Source organism: Somniosus microcephalus, chromosome 5, assembly GCF_052327205.1.
Source record: "Somniosus microcephalus isolate GS21.2 chromosome 5, FLI_Smic_1.0, whole genome shotgun sequence".
NCBI lineage: Eukaryota > Metazoa > Chordata > Chondrichthyes > Squaliformes > Somniosidae > Somniosus > Somniosus microcephalus.
In genome coordinates this window covers 11,134,693-11,152,681 of record NC_140991.1, presented here as the reverse complement: position 1 = coordinate 11,152,681, position 17,989 = coordinate 11,134,693, and the positions used below count along the sequence as shown (strand labels likewise).

Here is a 17,989-nt window from a genome sequence, read left to right as displayed (position 1 = left end):
CCATCTGAGCAAGTGTGGACACACAGGGACTCGCTCCCAGTCTCCCATCTGAGCAAGTGTGGACACACAGCGACTCGCCCCCAGTCTCCCATCTGAGCAAGTGTGGACACACAGCGACTCGCCCCCAGTCTCCCATCTGAGCAAGTGTGGACACACAGCGACTCGCCCCCAGTCTCCCATCTGAGCAAGTGTGGACACACAGGGACTCGCCCCCAGTCTCCCATCTGAGCAAGTGTGGACACACAGCGACTCGCCCCCAGTCTCCCATCTGAGCAAGTGTGGACACACAGCGACTCGCTCCCAGTCTCCCATCTGAGCAAGTGTGGACACACAGCGACTCGCCCCCAGTCTCCCATCTGAGCAAGTGTGGACACACAGGGACTCGCCCCCAGTCTCCCATCTGAGCAAGTGTGGACACACAGCGACTCGCCCCCAGTCTCCCATCTGAGCAAGTGTGGACACACAGCGACTCGCCCCCAGTCTCCCATCTGAGCAAGTGTGGACACACAGCGACTCGCCCCCAGTCTCCCATCTGAGCAAGTGTGGACACACAGCGACTCGCCCCCAGTCTCCCATCTGAGCAAGTGTGGACACAGGGACTCGCCCCCAGTCTCCCATCTGAGTGCCTGCTTCGATGTAAGAAAATGGAAAGAGCAACCATTAAGTGCTTACTTTTTTCTAACTTCTTTCAGTTGGCTGCACAATTGGCAGGGTAGGAGGTGGAGGGCCAGCTCCCAGAGAGGGGGTAGGCAAGGTTTGGCTGGTCCTCCAGTACCCCTCCCATTTTGGCCGAGATTGGAAACTGTCAATGTGAAGCCCACATCGTACTGTTCCCGGGCACAGGTTTTTTGGCAAACTGCGCCGCTGGGGGCCTCCTTTTGATTGCTGCATTGCGGCAGGGATGTCTCTCTCGCTCTCACAGTTCGGCAGGCCGCATGCCGCAGGTGCGCTCTGCCTCCGTCACCGGCTACGGAAACAGCTGAAAAACTAACTCCGGGGCCCACTCCACTGCTGTGTTTACCACGGCGAAAGCGGCCGCACCCAGGGTCGCCGTCAGTCCCCACACCGCCATCTTGACCAGCTGGTTGGCCCCCGCCGGCGGAGCTGCTGCCTCGGCGTCGGTGGGTGGCGAGCGAGGCTTCTCCCTGAACTGTTGGCGGAGCACGGCGTCCGGACGCTGCTGAGACGTCGCCACCTGGAAGTCCTGGAAGGTGCTGATGGCGATGCTGCGGAGGGAGAAGGGAAGCAGTTAACGCACGGCAATTGGTGACAGCGACAACTAGATATCGACCACAGGCAAAACTCTCGGTGGCAGACCTCACCTGCGGATACAATCCCATTCAGAACAGTTTCTGGATGGGGTCTTCAAGAGGAGATTTACTAGAATGAATGCAGGGATGAGGGACTTCAGTTATGTAGAGAGACTGGAGAAGATGGGATTGTTCTCCTTGGAGCAGAGAAGGCTAAGGGGAGATTTAATAGAGGTGTTCAAAATCATGAGGGGCGTTGATAGAGCAAATCAGAAACTGTTTCCAGTGGCAGGAGGGTCGGTAACCAGAGGACACAGATTTATGGTAATTGGCAAAAGAACTAGAGGGGAGAGGAGAAGTTTTTTTTAATGCAGCCAGTTATGATGAGCTGGAATGCGCTGCCTGAAAAGGCGGTGGTAGCAGATTCAATAACTTTCAAAAGGGAACTGGATATACACTTGAACAGGAAGAATTTGCAGGGCTATGGGGAGTTAGCAGGGGAGTGGGGGTAATTGGATAGCTCTTTCAAAGAGCCAAGATGGTCAGAATGGCCTCTATGTGCTGTGTGATTCGATGAATCAGGCTCTGGTGTGCTATTTTCAAGAGGCCTGTGTTTGATTCAAGGAGTTGTAGGACAATTTGGCGCAGTAACAATGCTCTACAACCAGACATCTTTGATTTGTAAATGTGACTGGGTATTTACTAACTGCGTTGCGTGTGACAGAAGATCGGTACTGCACTTTATCTTTAGCACAGCTAATGAGGAGTCTGGCATGAGAGAGTACTTGGCCCACTGAAGCTCCTCCCTCCAGTACATTATTGCAGCTTGTTGCATTTGGAATAACCAAGGTGTTTTCCTCTATTATCTTACTTGATATGAAAAACTTAATTTTCAACCATCAGATACCTGTTTCAAATATACTTTTCACTCATTTTAATTGACATCCTCTGGTCCTACTTTCTTGGTGTATTTTGAAGTAATATTCTGGTTTTAGCTCCTCTACACAATGTTCATTACATTTATGTCCCACTTTCTATATTGTCAAGACTAAGCTTCTCTTGTCTTTCTTCACAGCTCATTGTTTTACACTTGCGATCAGTCTCGGGTATAAGGTTAAAAACTCCTGGGCGAGGCAAGAAGAAAAGTAAGCTCGTCATGTTGCCCCGAAGGGGAACAACAACTTGTGCCTTTAATGTAGTAAAACGTCCCAAGGCACTTCACAGGAACGTTATTAACTAAAATCGGATACCGAACCACAGAGGAGACATTAGGAGGTGTGACCAAAAGCTGGGTCAAAGAGATAGGTTTTAAGAAGTGCCTTAAAGGAGGAGACAGGTACAGAGGCAGAGGGGCTCAGGGAGGGAATTTCAGAGCTTAGGGCCTAGGCACCCGAAGGCACAGCCACCAATGGTGGAACAAAGGGAGTGGGGGGGATGCACAAGAGGCCAGAATCGGAGGGCTGGAGGAGGTTACAGAGATGGAGGACAGTTTTAGCAGATGAACCGAGGCAGGGGCAGAGACGGGCGATTTTTACGGAGGTGGAAGGAAGTAGGCGGTCTTGGTGATGGAGAGGATATGGGAGTGGAAGCTCAGCTCGGGGTCAAATGGGATGCCAAGCTTGCGAACGGTCTGGTTCAGCCTCAACAACCTGATTCAGTTCCACAACTGGTTAAACTCTCCAAAAAAAAAAATGCTAAAGGGGTCTATCAAGGCAGCGGAAGGAACTTTGTATTTCTTAAATCAGGGGATCAATACGCAGTGCTGGGGAGGGCAGTCCATTAGCAGAATAATCATCGATGGGCCCTGGGGAGACAGGGCCTAATGGCCAATTCTCACTCAGTTTATTCTTGTGATGCGGGCGATCCTGGTGAAGCCACATTTAATGCCTAGGCTAGGCCAGTTGAGAAAGTATCATGCAGTGTGTATCTGGAGTCACGGTGGAGTGGCAGATTCCCTTCTCTGAGGGACATTAGTGAACCAGTTGGGTTTTCAGACCATCAACTTTCACAGTCATTTTTATCCTTCACAAATTTGACAATTTGCCACGGTGGGGTTTGAACTCACCAAAGTTGCTAGGCCCATGACAATAACCACTAGACTACCAATCCCATTCGCAGTCCGTGACCATATGCAGCAAGACCTGGACAACATTCAGACTTCGGCTGACAAGTGGCAAGTAACATTCGCACCACACAAGTGCCAGGCAATGACCATCTCCAACAAGCAAGACTCTAACCATCTCCCCTTGACATTCAATGGCATTACCATCGCTGAATCCCCCACTATCAACATCCTGGGGGTTACCATTGATCAGAAACTGAACTGGACCAGCCATATAAATACTGTGGCTACAAGAGCAGGCCAGAGGCTGGGAATTCTGCGGCGAGTGTCTCACCTCCTGACTCCCCAAAGCCTTTCCACCATCTACAAGGCACAAGTCAGGAGTGTGATGGAATACTCTCCACTTGCCTGGATGAGTGCAGCTCCAACAACACTCAAGAAGCTCGACACCATTCAGGATAAAGCAGCCCGCTTGATTGGCACTCCATCCACCACCTTCAACATTCACTCCCTCCACCACCGGCGCACTGTGGCTGCAGTGTGTACCATCTACAAGATGCACTGCAGCAACTCGCCAAGGCTTCTTCAACAGCACCTTCCAAACCTGCGACCTCTACCATTTAGAAGGACAAGGGCAGCAGACTCATGGGAACATCACCACCTACAAGTTCCCCTCCAAGCCACACACCATCCTGACTTGGACCTGTATCGCCGTTCCTTCACTGTCGCTGGGCCAAAATCCTGGAACTCACTTCCTAACAGCATTGTGGGTATACCTACACGATATGGACTGCAGCGGTTCAAGGCGGCGGCTCACCACCATCTTCTCAAGGGCAATTAGGGATGGGCACTAAATGCAGGCCTAGCATGCGATGCCCACATCCCATCAATGAATTTTAAAAAAGATAATCCGGTAATAACCCATCGGACAGTGGGTTTGTGAATGATCTGGTCATCTCATTGGACACCTTTGATTAACGCATAAATCCAATGGCAAAGAGCAAAACTCGAATTCAATTCAATCTTTTTGAGAGCAAGAAGGGAGGGTCTCGGCTATCACTTAGCACTCTTATAGAATGTAGAAAGTTGAGAGATAACATGCACTAGATAAAAAGTAAAGTACAAGATGCACAGCAGGGTGATCAGCATCTGGAGTTGGAAAGAGATTGACATTACGGAGAGAAAGCCTTGTCCAAACAGTTCCTGACCAGCTGTTAACCATGCCTCTCTCTGCAAATGCTGAGCAGTCCCAGGAATTTCTACCATTTATAATAGTAATTCAGCAAGATGCACGAGTTAAAATAGTCACTGAGAATTCATCACGATGGAAGAGTTCACTTTTACAGCAGGTAGTGGGTTAGGTTTCAGCTTCCTGTGTAACGGAGAGGGATGACGTTGGCTTTTTAGCAACACCAATGACATTAGGATTAGATCGATATAAATCCAGTTCAAATTACACAAACTGGCAAAATTAAAGCTTCACTTTTTTTTGTGAAGCAAAATGAACCAAAGAGGAAGCAATTGCATCATCTGCTCATATACAATGACAGCTCAATGACTTAGCAACTAAAAATGGCCGACAAGGACATCATTGCTTCAGGAACAGCTCAGGCCCAAAGGAATCCTGACAGGACACACTTCAATACAAGAGCACAAGACCCACGACTGCATTGATCCCCAACCTCATCAATACATCAATACAAGGGCTCACTATGACGCTGATCTCCACCCTCATCAATACATCAATACAAGGGCTCACTACGACACTGATCTCCACCCTCATCAATACAAGGGCTCACTACGACACTGATCTCCACCCTCATCAATACATCAATACAAGGGCTCACTACGACACTGATCTCCACCCTCATCAATACATCAATACAAGGGCTCACTACGACACTGATCTCCACCCTCATCAATACATCAATACAAGGGCTCACCACGACACTGATCTCCACCCTCATCAATACATCAATACAAGGGCTCACTACGACACTGATCTCCACCCTCATCAATACAAGGGCTCACTACGACACTGATCTCCATCCTCATCAATACATCAATACAAGGGCTCACTACGACACTGATCTCCACCCTCATCAATACATCAATGCAAGGGCTCACTACGACACTGATCACCACCCTCATCAATACAAGGGCTCACTACGACACTGATCTCCACCCTCATCAATACATCAATACAAGGGCTCACTACGACACTGATCTCCACCCTCATCAATACATCAATACAAGGGCTCACTACGACACTGATCTCCATCCTCATCAATACATCAATACAAGGGCTCACTACGACACTGATCTCCACCCTCATCAATACATCAATGCAAGGGCTCACTACGACACTGATCTCCACCCTCATCAATACATCAATGCAAGGGCTCACTACGACACTGATCTCCACCCTCATCAATACATCAATTCAAAGGCTCGCTACGACACTGATCTCCACCCTCACCAATACAAGGGCTCACTACGACAATGATCTCCCCCCCTCATCAATACAAGGGATCACTGCGACACTGATCTCCACCCTCATCAATACAAGGGCTCACTACGACAATGATCTCCCCCCCTCATCAATACAAGGGATCACTGTGACACTGATCTCCACCCTCATCAATACAAGGGCTCACTACGACACTGATCTCCACCCTCATCAATACATCAATACAAGGGCTCACTGCGACACTGATCTCCACCCTCATCAATACAAGGGCTCACTACGACACTGATCTCCACCCTCATCAATACATCAATGCAAGGGCTCGCTACGACACTGATCTCCACCCTCATCATTACAAGGGCTCACTACGACACTGATCTCCACCCTCATCAATACATCAATACAAGGGCTCACTACGACACTGATCTCCACCCTCATCAATACAAGGGCTCACTACGACACTGATCTCCACCCTCATCAATACAAGGGCTCAGTACAACACTGATCTCCATCCACATCAATACAAGGGCTCACTACGACACTGATCTCCACCCTCATCAATACATCAATACAAGGGCTCACTACGACACTGATCTCCACCCTCATCAATACAAGGGCTCACTACGACACTGATCTCCACCCTCATCAATACATCAATACAAGGGCTCACTACGACACTGATCTCCACCCTCATCAATACATCAATACAAGGGCTCACTACGACACTGATCACCACCCTCATCAATACATCAATACAAGGGCTCACTACGACACTGATCTCCATCCTCATCAATACATCAATACAAGGGCTCACAACAACACTGATCTCCACCCTCATCAATACAAGGGCTCACTACGACACTGATCTCCACCCTCATCAGTACATCAATGCAAGGGCTCACTACGACACTGATCTCCACCCTCATCAATACATCAATACAAGGGCTCACTACGACACTGATCTCCATCCTCATCAATACATCAATACAAGGGCTCACTACGACACTGATCACCACCCTCATCAATACATCAATACAAGGGCTCACTACGACACTGATCTCCATCCTCATCAATACATCAATACAAGGGCTCACAACAACACTGATCTCCACCCTCATCAATACAAGGGCTCACTACGACACTGATCTCCACCCTCATCAGTACATCAATGCAAGGGCTCAATACGACACTGATCTCCATCCTCATCAATACATCAATACAAGGGCTCACAACAACACTGATCTCCACCCTCATCAATACAAGGGCTCACTACGACACTGATCTCCACCCTCATCAATGCAAGGGCTCACTACGACACTGATCTCCACCCTCATCAATACATCAATTCAAAGGCTCGCTACGACACTGATCTCCACCCTCATCAATACATCAATACAAGGGCTCACTGCGACACTGATCTCCACCCTCATCAATACAAGGGCTTACTACGACACTGATCTCCCCCCCTCATCAATACAAGGGATCACTGCGACACTGATCTCCACCCTCATCAATACAAGGGCTTACTACGACACTGATCTCCCCCCCTCATCAATACAAGGGATCACTACGACACTGATCTCCACCCTCATCAATACATCAATACAAGGGCTCACAACGACACTGATCTCTATCCACATCAATACATCAATAAAAGGGCTCACTGCGAAACTGATCTCCACCCTCATCAATACAAGGGCTCACTACGACACTGATCTCCACCCTCATCAATACAATGGCTCACTATGACACTGATCTCCACCCTCATCAATACATCAATACAAGGGCTCACTACGACACTGATCCCCACCCTCATCAATACATCAATACAAGGGCTCACTTCGACACTGATCTCAATCCTCATCAATACACCGGCTCACTACGACACTGATCTCCACCCTCATCAATACATCAATACAAGGGCTCACTACGACACTGATCTCCACCCTCATCAATACAAGGGCTCACTACGACACTGATCTCCACCCTCATCAATACAAGGGCTCACTACGACACTGATCGCCACCCTCATCAATACATCAATACAAGGGCTCACTACGACACTGATCTCCAGCCTCATCAATACATCAATACAAGGACTCACTGCGACACTGATCTCCACCCTCACCAATACATCAATACAAGGGCTCACTGCGACACTGATCTCCACCCTCATCAATACAAGGGCTCACTATGACACTGATTCCCACCCACATCAATACAAGGGCTCACTACGACACTGATCTCCACCCTCATCATTACAAAGGCTCACTACGACACTGATCGCCATCCTCATCAATACATCAATACAATGACTCACTACGACACTGATCTCCACCCTCATCAATACAAGGGCTCACTACGACACTGATCTCCACCCTCATCAATACAAGGGCTCACTACGACACTGATCTCCAACCTCATCAATCCATCAATACAAGGGCTCACTACGACACTGATCTCCAACCTCATCAATACAAGGGCTCACTACGACACTGATCTCCACCCTCATCAATACAAGGGCTCATTACGACACTGATCTCCACCCTCATCAATACATCAATACAAGGGCTCACTACGACACTGATCGCCATCCTCATCAATACATCAATACAAGGGTTCACTACGACACTGATCCCCATCCTCATCAATACAAGGGCTCATTACGACACTGATCTCCACCCTCATCAATACATCAATACAAGGGCTCACTACGACACTGATCTCCAGCCTCATCAATACATCAATACAAGGGCTCACTACGACACTGATCTCCAACCTCATCAATACAAGGGCTCACTACGACACTGATCTCCACCCTCATCAATACAAGGGCTCATTACGACACTGATCTCCACCCTCATCAATACATCAATACAAGGGCTCACTACGACACTGATCGCCATCCTCATCAATACATCAATACAAGGGTTCACTACGACACTGATCCCCATCCTCATCAATACAAGGGCTCATTACGACACTGATCTCCACCCTCATCAATACATCAATACAAGGGCTCACTACGACACTGATCTCCAGCCTCATCAATACAAGGGCTCACTACGACACTGATCTCCACCCTCATCAATACAAGGGCTTACTACGACACTGATCTCCCCCCCTCATCAATACAAGGGATCACTGCGACACTGATCTCCACCCTCATCAATACAAGGGCTTACTACGACACTGATCTCCCCCCCTCATCAATACAAGGGATCACTACGACACTGATCTCCACCCTCATCAATACATCAATACAAGGGCTCACAACGACACTGATCTCTATCCACATCAATACATCAATAAAAGGGCTCACTGCGAAACTGATCTCCACCCTCATCAATACAAGGGCTCACTACGACACTGATCTCCACCCTCATCAATACAATGGCTCACTATGACACTGATCTCCACCCTCATCAATACATCAATACAAGGGCTCACTACGACACTGATCCCCACCCTCATCAATACATCAATACAAGGGCTCACTTCGACACTGATCTCAATCCTCATCAATACACCGGCTCACTACGACACTGATCTCCACCCTCATCAATACATCAATACAAGGGCTCACTACGACACTGATCTCCACCCTCATCAATACAAGGGCTCACTACGACACTGATCGCCACCCTCATCAATACATCAATACAAGGGCTCACTACGACACTGATCTCCAGCCTCATCAATACATCAATACAAGGACTCACTGCGACACTGATCTCCACCCTCACCAATACATCAATACAAGGGCTCACTGCGACACTGATCTCCACCCTCATCAATACAAGGGCTCACTACGACACTGATCGCCATCCTCATCAATACATCAATACAATGACTCACTACGACACTGATCTCCACCCTCATCAATACAAGGGCTCACTACGACACTGATCTCCACCCTCATCAATGCATCAATACAAGGGCTCACTACGACACTGATCTCCAACCTCATCAATCCATCAATACAAGGGCTCACTACGACACTGATCTCCAACCTCATCAATACAAGGGCTCACTACGACACTGATCTCCACCCTCATCAATACAAGGGCTCATTACGACACTGATCTCCACCCTCATCAATACATCAATACAAGGGCTCACTACGACACTGATCGCCATCCTCATCAATACATCAATACAAGGGTTCACTACGACACTGATCCCCATCCTCATCAATACAAGGGCTCACTACGACACTGATCTCCAGCCTCATCAATACATCAATACAAGGGCTCACTACGACACTGATCTCCACCCTCATCAATACAAGGGCTCACTACGACACTGATCGCCATCCTCATCAATACATCAATACAAGGGTTCACTACGACACTGATCCCCATCCTCATCAATACAAGGGCTCACTACGACACTGATCTCCACCCTCATCAATACATCAATACAAGGGCTCACTACGACACTGATCTCCACCCTCACCAATACATCAATACAAGGGCTCACTACGACACTGATCTCCACCCTCATCAATACAAGGGCTCACTACGACACTGATCTCCACCCTCATCAATACAAGGGCTCACTACGACACTGATCTCCACCGTCATCAATACATCAGTACAAGAGCTCACTACGACACTGATCTCCACCCTCATCAATACAAGGGCTCACTACGACACTGATCTCCACCCTCATCAATACATCAATCCAAGGGCTCACTAAGACACTGATCTCCACCGTCATCAATACATCGGCTCACTATGACACTGATCTCCACCCTCATCAATACAAGGGCTCACTACGACACTGATCTCCAAGCTCATCAATACAAGGGCTCACTACGACACTGATCTCCACCCTCATCAATACAACAATACAAGGGCTCACTACGACACTGATCTCCACCCTCATCAATACAAGGGCTCACTACGACACTGATCTCCACCCTCATCAATACAAGGGCTCACTAGGACACTGATCTCCACCCTCATCAATACATCAATACAAGGGCTCACTACGACACTGATCCCCATCCTCATCAATACAAGGGCTCACTACGACACTGATCTCTGTCCTCATCAATACAAGGGCTCACTACGACACTGATCCCCACCCACATCAATACATCAATACAATGGCTCACTACGACACTGATCTCCACCCTCATCAATACATCAATACAAGGGCTCACTAAGACACTGATCTCCACCCTCATCAATACAAGGGCTCACTACGACACTGATCTCCACCCTCATCAATACAAGGGCTCACTAGGACACTGATCTCCACCCTCATCAATACATCAATACAAGGGCTCACTACGACACTGATCCCCATCCTCATCAATACATCAATACAAGGGCTCACTACGACACTGATCTCCACCCTCATCAATACAAGGGCTCACTACGACACTGATCTCCACCCTCATCAATACAAGGGCTCACTACGACACTGATCTCTATCCTCATCAATACATCAATACAAGGGCTCACTACGACACTGATCCCCACCCACATCAATACATCAATACAAGGGCTCACTACTAGACTGATCTCCACCCTCATCAATACATCAATACAAGGGCTCACTAAGACACTGATCTCCACCGTCATCAATACATCGGCTCACTATGACACTGATCTCCACCCTCATCAATACATCAATACAAGGGCTCACTACGACACTGATCTCCACCGTCATCAATACAAGGGCTCACTACGACACTGATCTCCACCCTCATCAATACATCAATACAAGGGCTCACTACGACACTGATCTCCACCCTCATCAATACAAGGGCTCACTACGAAACAGATCTCCACCCTCATCAATACAAGGGCTCACTACGAAACTGATCTCCACCCTCATCAATACAAGGGCTCACTACGACACTGATCTCCACCCTCATCAATACATCAATACAAGGGCTCACTGCGACACTGATCTCAACCCACATCAATACAAGGGCTCACTACGACACTTATCTCCACCCTCATCAATTCATCAATACAAGGACTCACTACAACACTGATCTCCACCCTCATCAATACATCAATACAAGGGCTCACTACGACACTGATCTCCATCCTCATCAATACATCAATACAAGGGCTCACTACGACACTGATCTCCACCCTCATCAATACATTAATACAAGGGCTCACTACGACACTGATCTCCACCCTCATCAATACATCAATACAAGGGCTCACTACGACACTGATCACCACCCTCATCAATACAAGGGCTCACTACGACACTGATCTCCACCCTCATCAATACAAGCGCTCACTACGACACTGATTCCCACCCACATCAATACATCAATACAAGGGCTCACTACGACAATGATCTCCACCCTCATCAATACATCAATACAAGGGCTCACTACGACACTGATCTCCACCCTCATCAATACAAGGGCTCACTACGACACTGATCTCCACCCTCATCAATACATCAATACAAGGGGTCACTACGACACTGATCCCCACCCACATCAACACATCAATACAACGGCTCACTACGACACTGATCTCCATCCTCATCAATACAACAATGCAAGGGCTCACTACGACACTGATCTCCACCCTCATCAATACAAGGGCTCACTAGGACACTGATCTCCACCCTCATCAATACATCAATACAAGGGGTCACTACGACACTGATCCCCACCCACATCAACACATCAATACAACGGCTCACTACGACACTGATCTCCACCCTCATCAATACATCAATACAAGGGCTCACTACGACACTGATCTCCACCCTCATCAATACAAGGGCTCACTACGACACTGATCTCCACCCTCATCAATACAAGGGCTCACCACGACACTGATCTCCATCCTCATCAATACAAGGGCTCACTACGACACTGATCTCCATCCTCATCAATACAAGGGCTCACTACGACACTGATCTCCACCCTCATCAATACATCAATACAAGGGCTCACTACGACACTGATCGCCACCCTCATCAATACATCAATACAAGGGCTCACTACGACACTGATCTCCACCCTCATCGATAAAAGGGCTCACTACGACACTGATCTCCACCCTCATCAATACAAGGGCTCACTACGACACTGATCTCCACCCTCATCAATACAAGGGCTCACTACGACACTGATCTCCAGCCTCATCAATACATCAATGCAAGGGCTCACTACGACACTGATCTCCACCCTCATCAATACAAGGGCTCACTACGACACTGATCTCCACCCTCATCAATACATCAATACAAGGGCTCACTACGACACTGATCTCCAGCCTCATCAATACATCAATGCAAGGGCTCACTACGACACTGATCTCCACCCTCATCAATACATCAATACAAGGGCTCACAACGACACTGATCTCCACCCTCATCAATACATCAATACAAGGGCTCACTACAACACTGATCTCCACCCTCATCAATACATCAATGCAAGGGCTCACTACGACACTGATCTCCACCCTCATCAATACAAGGGCTCACTACGACACTGATCTCCACCCTCATCAATACATTAATACAAGGGCTCACTACGACACTGATCTCCACCCTCACCAATACATCAATACAAGGGCTCACTACAACACTGATCTCCACCCTCATCAATACATCAATACAAGGGCTCACTACGACACTGATCTCCACCCTCATCAATACATCAATACAAGGGCTCACTGCGACACTGATCTCCACCCTCATCAATACATCAATACAAGGGCTCACTACGACACTGATCTCCACTCTCATCAATACATCAATACAAGGGCTCACTACGACACTGATCTCCACCCTCATCAATACATCAATACAAGGGCTCACTACGACACTGATCTCCACCCTCATCAATACATCAATACAAGGGCTCACTACGACACTGATCTCCACTCTCATCAATACATCAATACAAGGGCTCACTGCGACACTGATCTCCACCCTCATCAATACAAGGGCTCACTACGACACTGATCTCCACCCTCATCAATCCATCAATACAAGGGCTCACTACGACACTGATCTCCACTCTCATCAATACATCAATACAAGGGCTCACTGCGACACTGATCTCCACCCTCATCAATACAAGGGCTCACTACGACACTGATCTCCACCCTCATCAATACATCAATACAAGGGCTCACTACGACACTGATCTCCACTCTCATCAATACATCAATACAAGGGCTCACTGCGACACTGATCTCCACCCTCATCAATACAAGGGCTCACTACGACACTGATCTCCACCCTCATCAATACAAGGGCTCACTACGACACTGATCTCCACCCTCATCAATACATCAATACAAGGGCTCACTACGACACTGATCTCCACACTCATCAATACATCAATACAAGGGCTCACTACGGCACTGATCTCCACCCTCATCAATACATCAATACAAGGGCTCACTACGGCACTGATCTCCACCCTCATCAATACATCAATACAAGGGCTCACTACGACACTGATCTCCATCCTCATCAATACAAGGGCTCACTACGACACTGATCTCCACCCTCATCAATACATCAATACAAGGGCTCACTACGACACTGATCTCCACCCTCATCAATACAAGGGCTCACTACGACACTGATCTCCAGCCTCATCAATACATCAATGCAAGGGCTCACTACGACACTGATCTCCACACTCATCAATACATCAATACAAGGGCTCACTACGGCACTGATCTCCACCCTCATCAATACATCAATACAAGGGCTCACTACGGCACTGATCTCCACCCTCATCAATACATCAATACAAGGGCTCACTACGACACTGATCTCCATCCTCATCAATACAAGGGCTCACTACGACACTGATCTCCACCCTCATCAATACATCAATACAAGGGCTCACTACGACACTGATCTCCACCCTCATCAATACATCAATACAAGGGCTCACTACGACACTGATCTCCACCCTCATCAATACAAGGGCTCACTACGACACTGATCTCCACCCTCATCAATAGATCAATACAAGGGCTCACTACGACACTGATCTCCACCCTCATCAATACAAGGGCTCACTACGACACTGATCTCCACCCTCATCAATACAAGGGCTCACTACGACACTGATTCCCACCCACATCAATACATCAATACAAGGGCTCACTAGGACACTGATCTCCACCCTCATCAATACATCAATACAAGGGCTCACTACGACACTGATCTCCATCCTCATCAATACAAGGGCTCACTACGACACTAATCTCCACCCTCATCAATACAACAATACAAGTGCTCACTACGACACTGATCTCCACCCTCATCAATACAAGGGCTCACTACGACACTGATCTCCACCCTCATCAATACAAGGGCTCACTACGACACTGATCCCCATCCTCATCAATACATCAATACAAGGGCTCACGACGACACTGATCTCCACCCTCATCAATACAAGGGCTCACTACGACACTGATCTCCACCCTCATCAATACAAGGGCTCACTACGACACTGATCTCTATCCTCATCAATACATCAATACAAGGGCTCACTACGACACTGATCCCCACCCACATCAATACATCAATACAAGGGCTCACTACGACACTGATCTCCACCCTCATCAATACATCAATACAAGGGCTCACTAAGACACTGATCTCCACCCTCATCAATACAAGGGCTCACTACGACACTGATCTCCACCCTCATCAATACAAGGGCTCACTTGGACACTGATCTCCACCCTCATCAATACATCAATACAAGGGCTCACTACGACACTGATCCCCATCCTCATCAATACATTAATACAAGGGCTCACTACGACACTGATCTCCACCCTCATCAATACAAGGGCTCACTACGACACTGATCTCCACCCTCATCAATACAAGGGCTCACTACGACACTGATCTCTATCCTCATCAATACATCAATACAAGGGCTCACTACGACACTGATCCCCACCCACATCAATACATCAATACAAGGGCTCACTACGACACTGATCTCCACCCTCATCAATACATCAATACAAGGGATCACTAAGACACTGATCTCCACCGTCATCAATACATCGGCTCACTATGACACTGATCTCCACCCTCATCAATACATCAATACAAGGGCTCACTACGACACTGATCTCCACCCTCATCAATACAAGGGATCACGACGAAACAGATCTCCACCCTCATCAATACAAGGGCTCACTACGAAACTGATCTCCACCCTCATCAATACAAGGGCACACTACGACACTGATCTCCACCCTCATCAATACATCAATACAAGGGCTCACTACGACACTGATCCCCACCCACATCAATACATCAATACAAGGGCTCACTACGACACTGATCTCCACCCTCATCAATACAAGGGCTCACTACGACACTGATCACCACCCTCATCAATAGATCAATACAAGGGCTCACTACGACACTGATCTCCACCCTCATCAATACATCAATACAAGGGCTCACTACGACACTGATCTCCAGCCTCATCAATACATCAATGCAAGGACTCACTACGACACTGATCTCCACCCTCATCAATACATCAATACAAGGGCTCACTACGACACTGATCTCCACCCTCATCAATACAAGGGCTCACTACGACACTGATCACCACCCTCATCAATAGATCAATACAAGGGCTCACTACGACACTGATCTCCACCCTCATCAATACATCAATACAAGGGCTCACTACGACACTGATTCCCACCCACATCAATACATCAATACAAGGGCTCACTAGGACACTGATCTCCACCCTCATCAATACATCAATACAAGGGCTCACTACGACACTGATGTCCATCCTCATCAATACAAGGGCTCACTACGACACTAATCTCCACCCTCATCAATACAACAATACAAGTGCTCACTACGACACTGATCTCCACCCTCATCAATACAAGGGCTCACTACGACACTGATCTCCAGCCTCATCAATACATCAATGCAAGGGCTCACTACGACACTGATCTCCACACTCATCAATACATCAATACAAGGGCTCACTACGGCACTGATCTCCACCCTCATCAATACATCAATACAAGGGCTCACTACGGCACTGATCTCCACCCTCATCAATACATCAATACAAGGGCTCACTACGACACTGATCTCCATCCTCATCAATACAAGGGCTCACTACGACACTGATCTCCACCCTCATCAATACATCAATACAAGGGCTCACTACGACACTGATCTCCACCCTCATCAATACATCAATACAAGGGCTCACTACGACACTGATCTCCACCCTCATCAATACAAGGGCTCACTACGACACTGATCTCCACCCTCATCAATAGATCAATACAAGGGCTCACTACGACACTGATCTCCACCCTCATCAATACAAGGGCTCACTACGACACTGATCTCCACCCTCATCAATACAAGGGCTCACTACGACACTGATTCCCACCCACATCAATACATCAATACAAGGGCTCACTAGGACACTGATCTCCACCCTCATCAATACATCAATACAAGGGCTCACTACGACACTGATCTCCATCCTCATCAATACAAGGGCTCACTACGACACTAATCTCCACCCTCATCAATACAACAATACAAGTGCTCACTACGACACTGATCTCCACCCTCATCAATACAAGGGCTCACTACGACACTGATCTCCACCCTCATCAATACAAGGGCTCACTACGACACTGATCCCCATCCTCATCAATACATCAATACAAGGGCTCACGACGACACTGATCTCCACCCTCATCAATACAAGGGCTCACTACGACACTGATCTCCACCCTCATCAATACAAGGGCTCACTACGACACTGATCTCTATCCTCATCAATACATCAATACAAGGGCTCACTACGACACTGATCCCCACCCACATCAATACATCAATACAAGGGCTCACTACGACACTGATCTCCACCCTCATCAATACATCAATACAAGGGATCACTAAGACACTGATCTCCACCGTCATCAATACATCGGCTCACTATGACACTGATCTCCACCCTCATCAATACATCAATACAAGGGCTCACTACGACACTGATCTCCACCCTCATCAATACAAGGGATCACGACGAAACAGATCTCCACCCTCATCAATACAAGGGCTCACTACGACACTGATCTCCACCCTCATCAATACAAGGGCTCACTACGACACTGATCTCCACCCTCATCAATACATCAATACAAGGGCTCACTACGACAC

The 17,989-nt window shown here is 47.8% G+C and overlaps 1 protein-coding gene across 1 annotated transcript in view; it reads right to left on the bottom strand.

The window, feature by feature from the left end:
- Nucleotides 1–521: 521 nt before the first annotated feature.
- Nucleotides 522–17,989, bottom strand: part of LOC147116882 (TBC1 domain family member 20) — a 135,126-nt gene continuing 117,658 nt past the window's right edge. Inside the window, exon 8 of the mRNA XM_085987320.1 lies at nucleotides 522–1,226. Within this exon, the coding sequence (XP_085843446.1) occupies nucleotides 968–1,226 (259 nt within the window). The 3' untranslated portion in view covers nucleotides 522–967. The remainder of the gene's footprint in view (nucleotides 1,227–17,989) is intronic.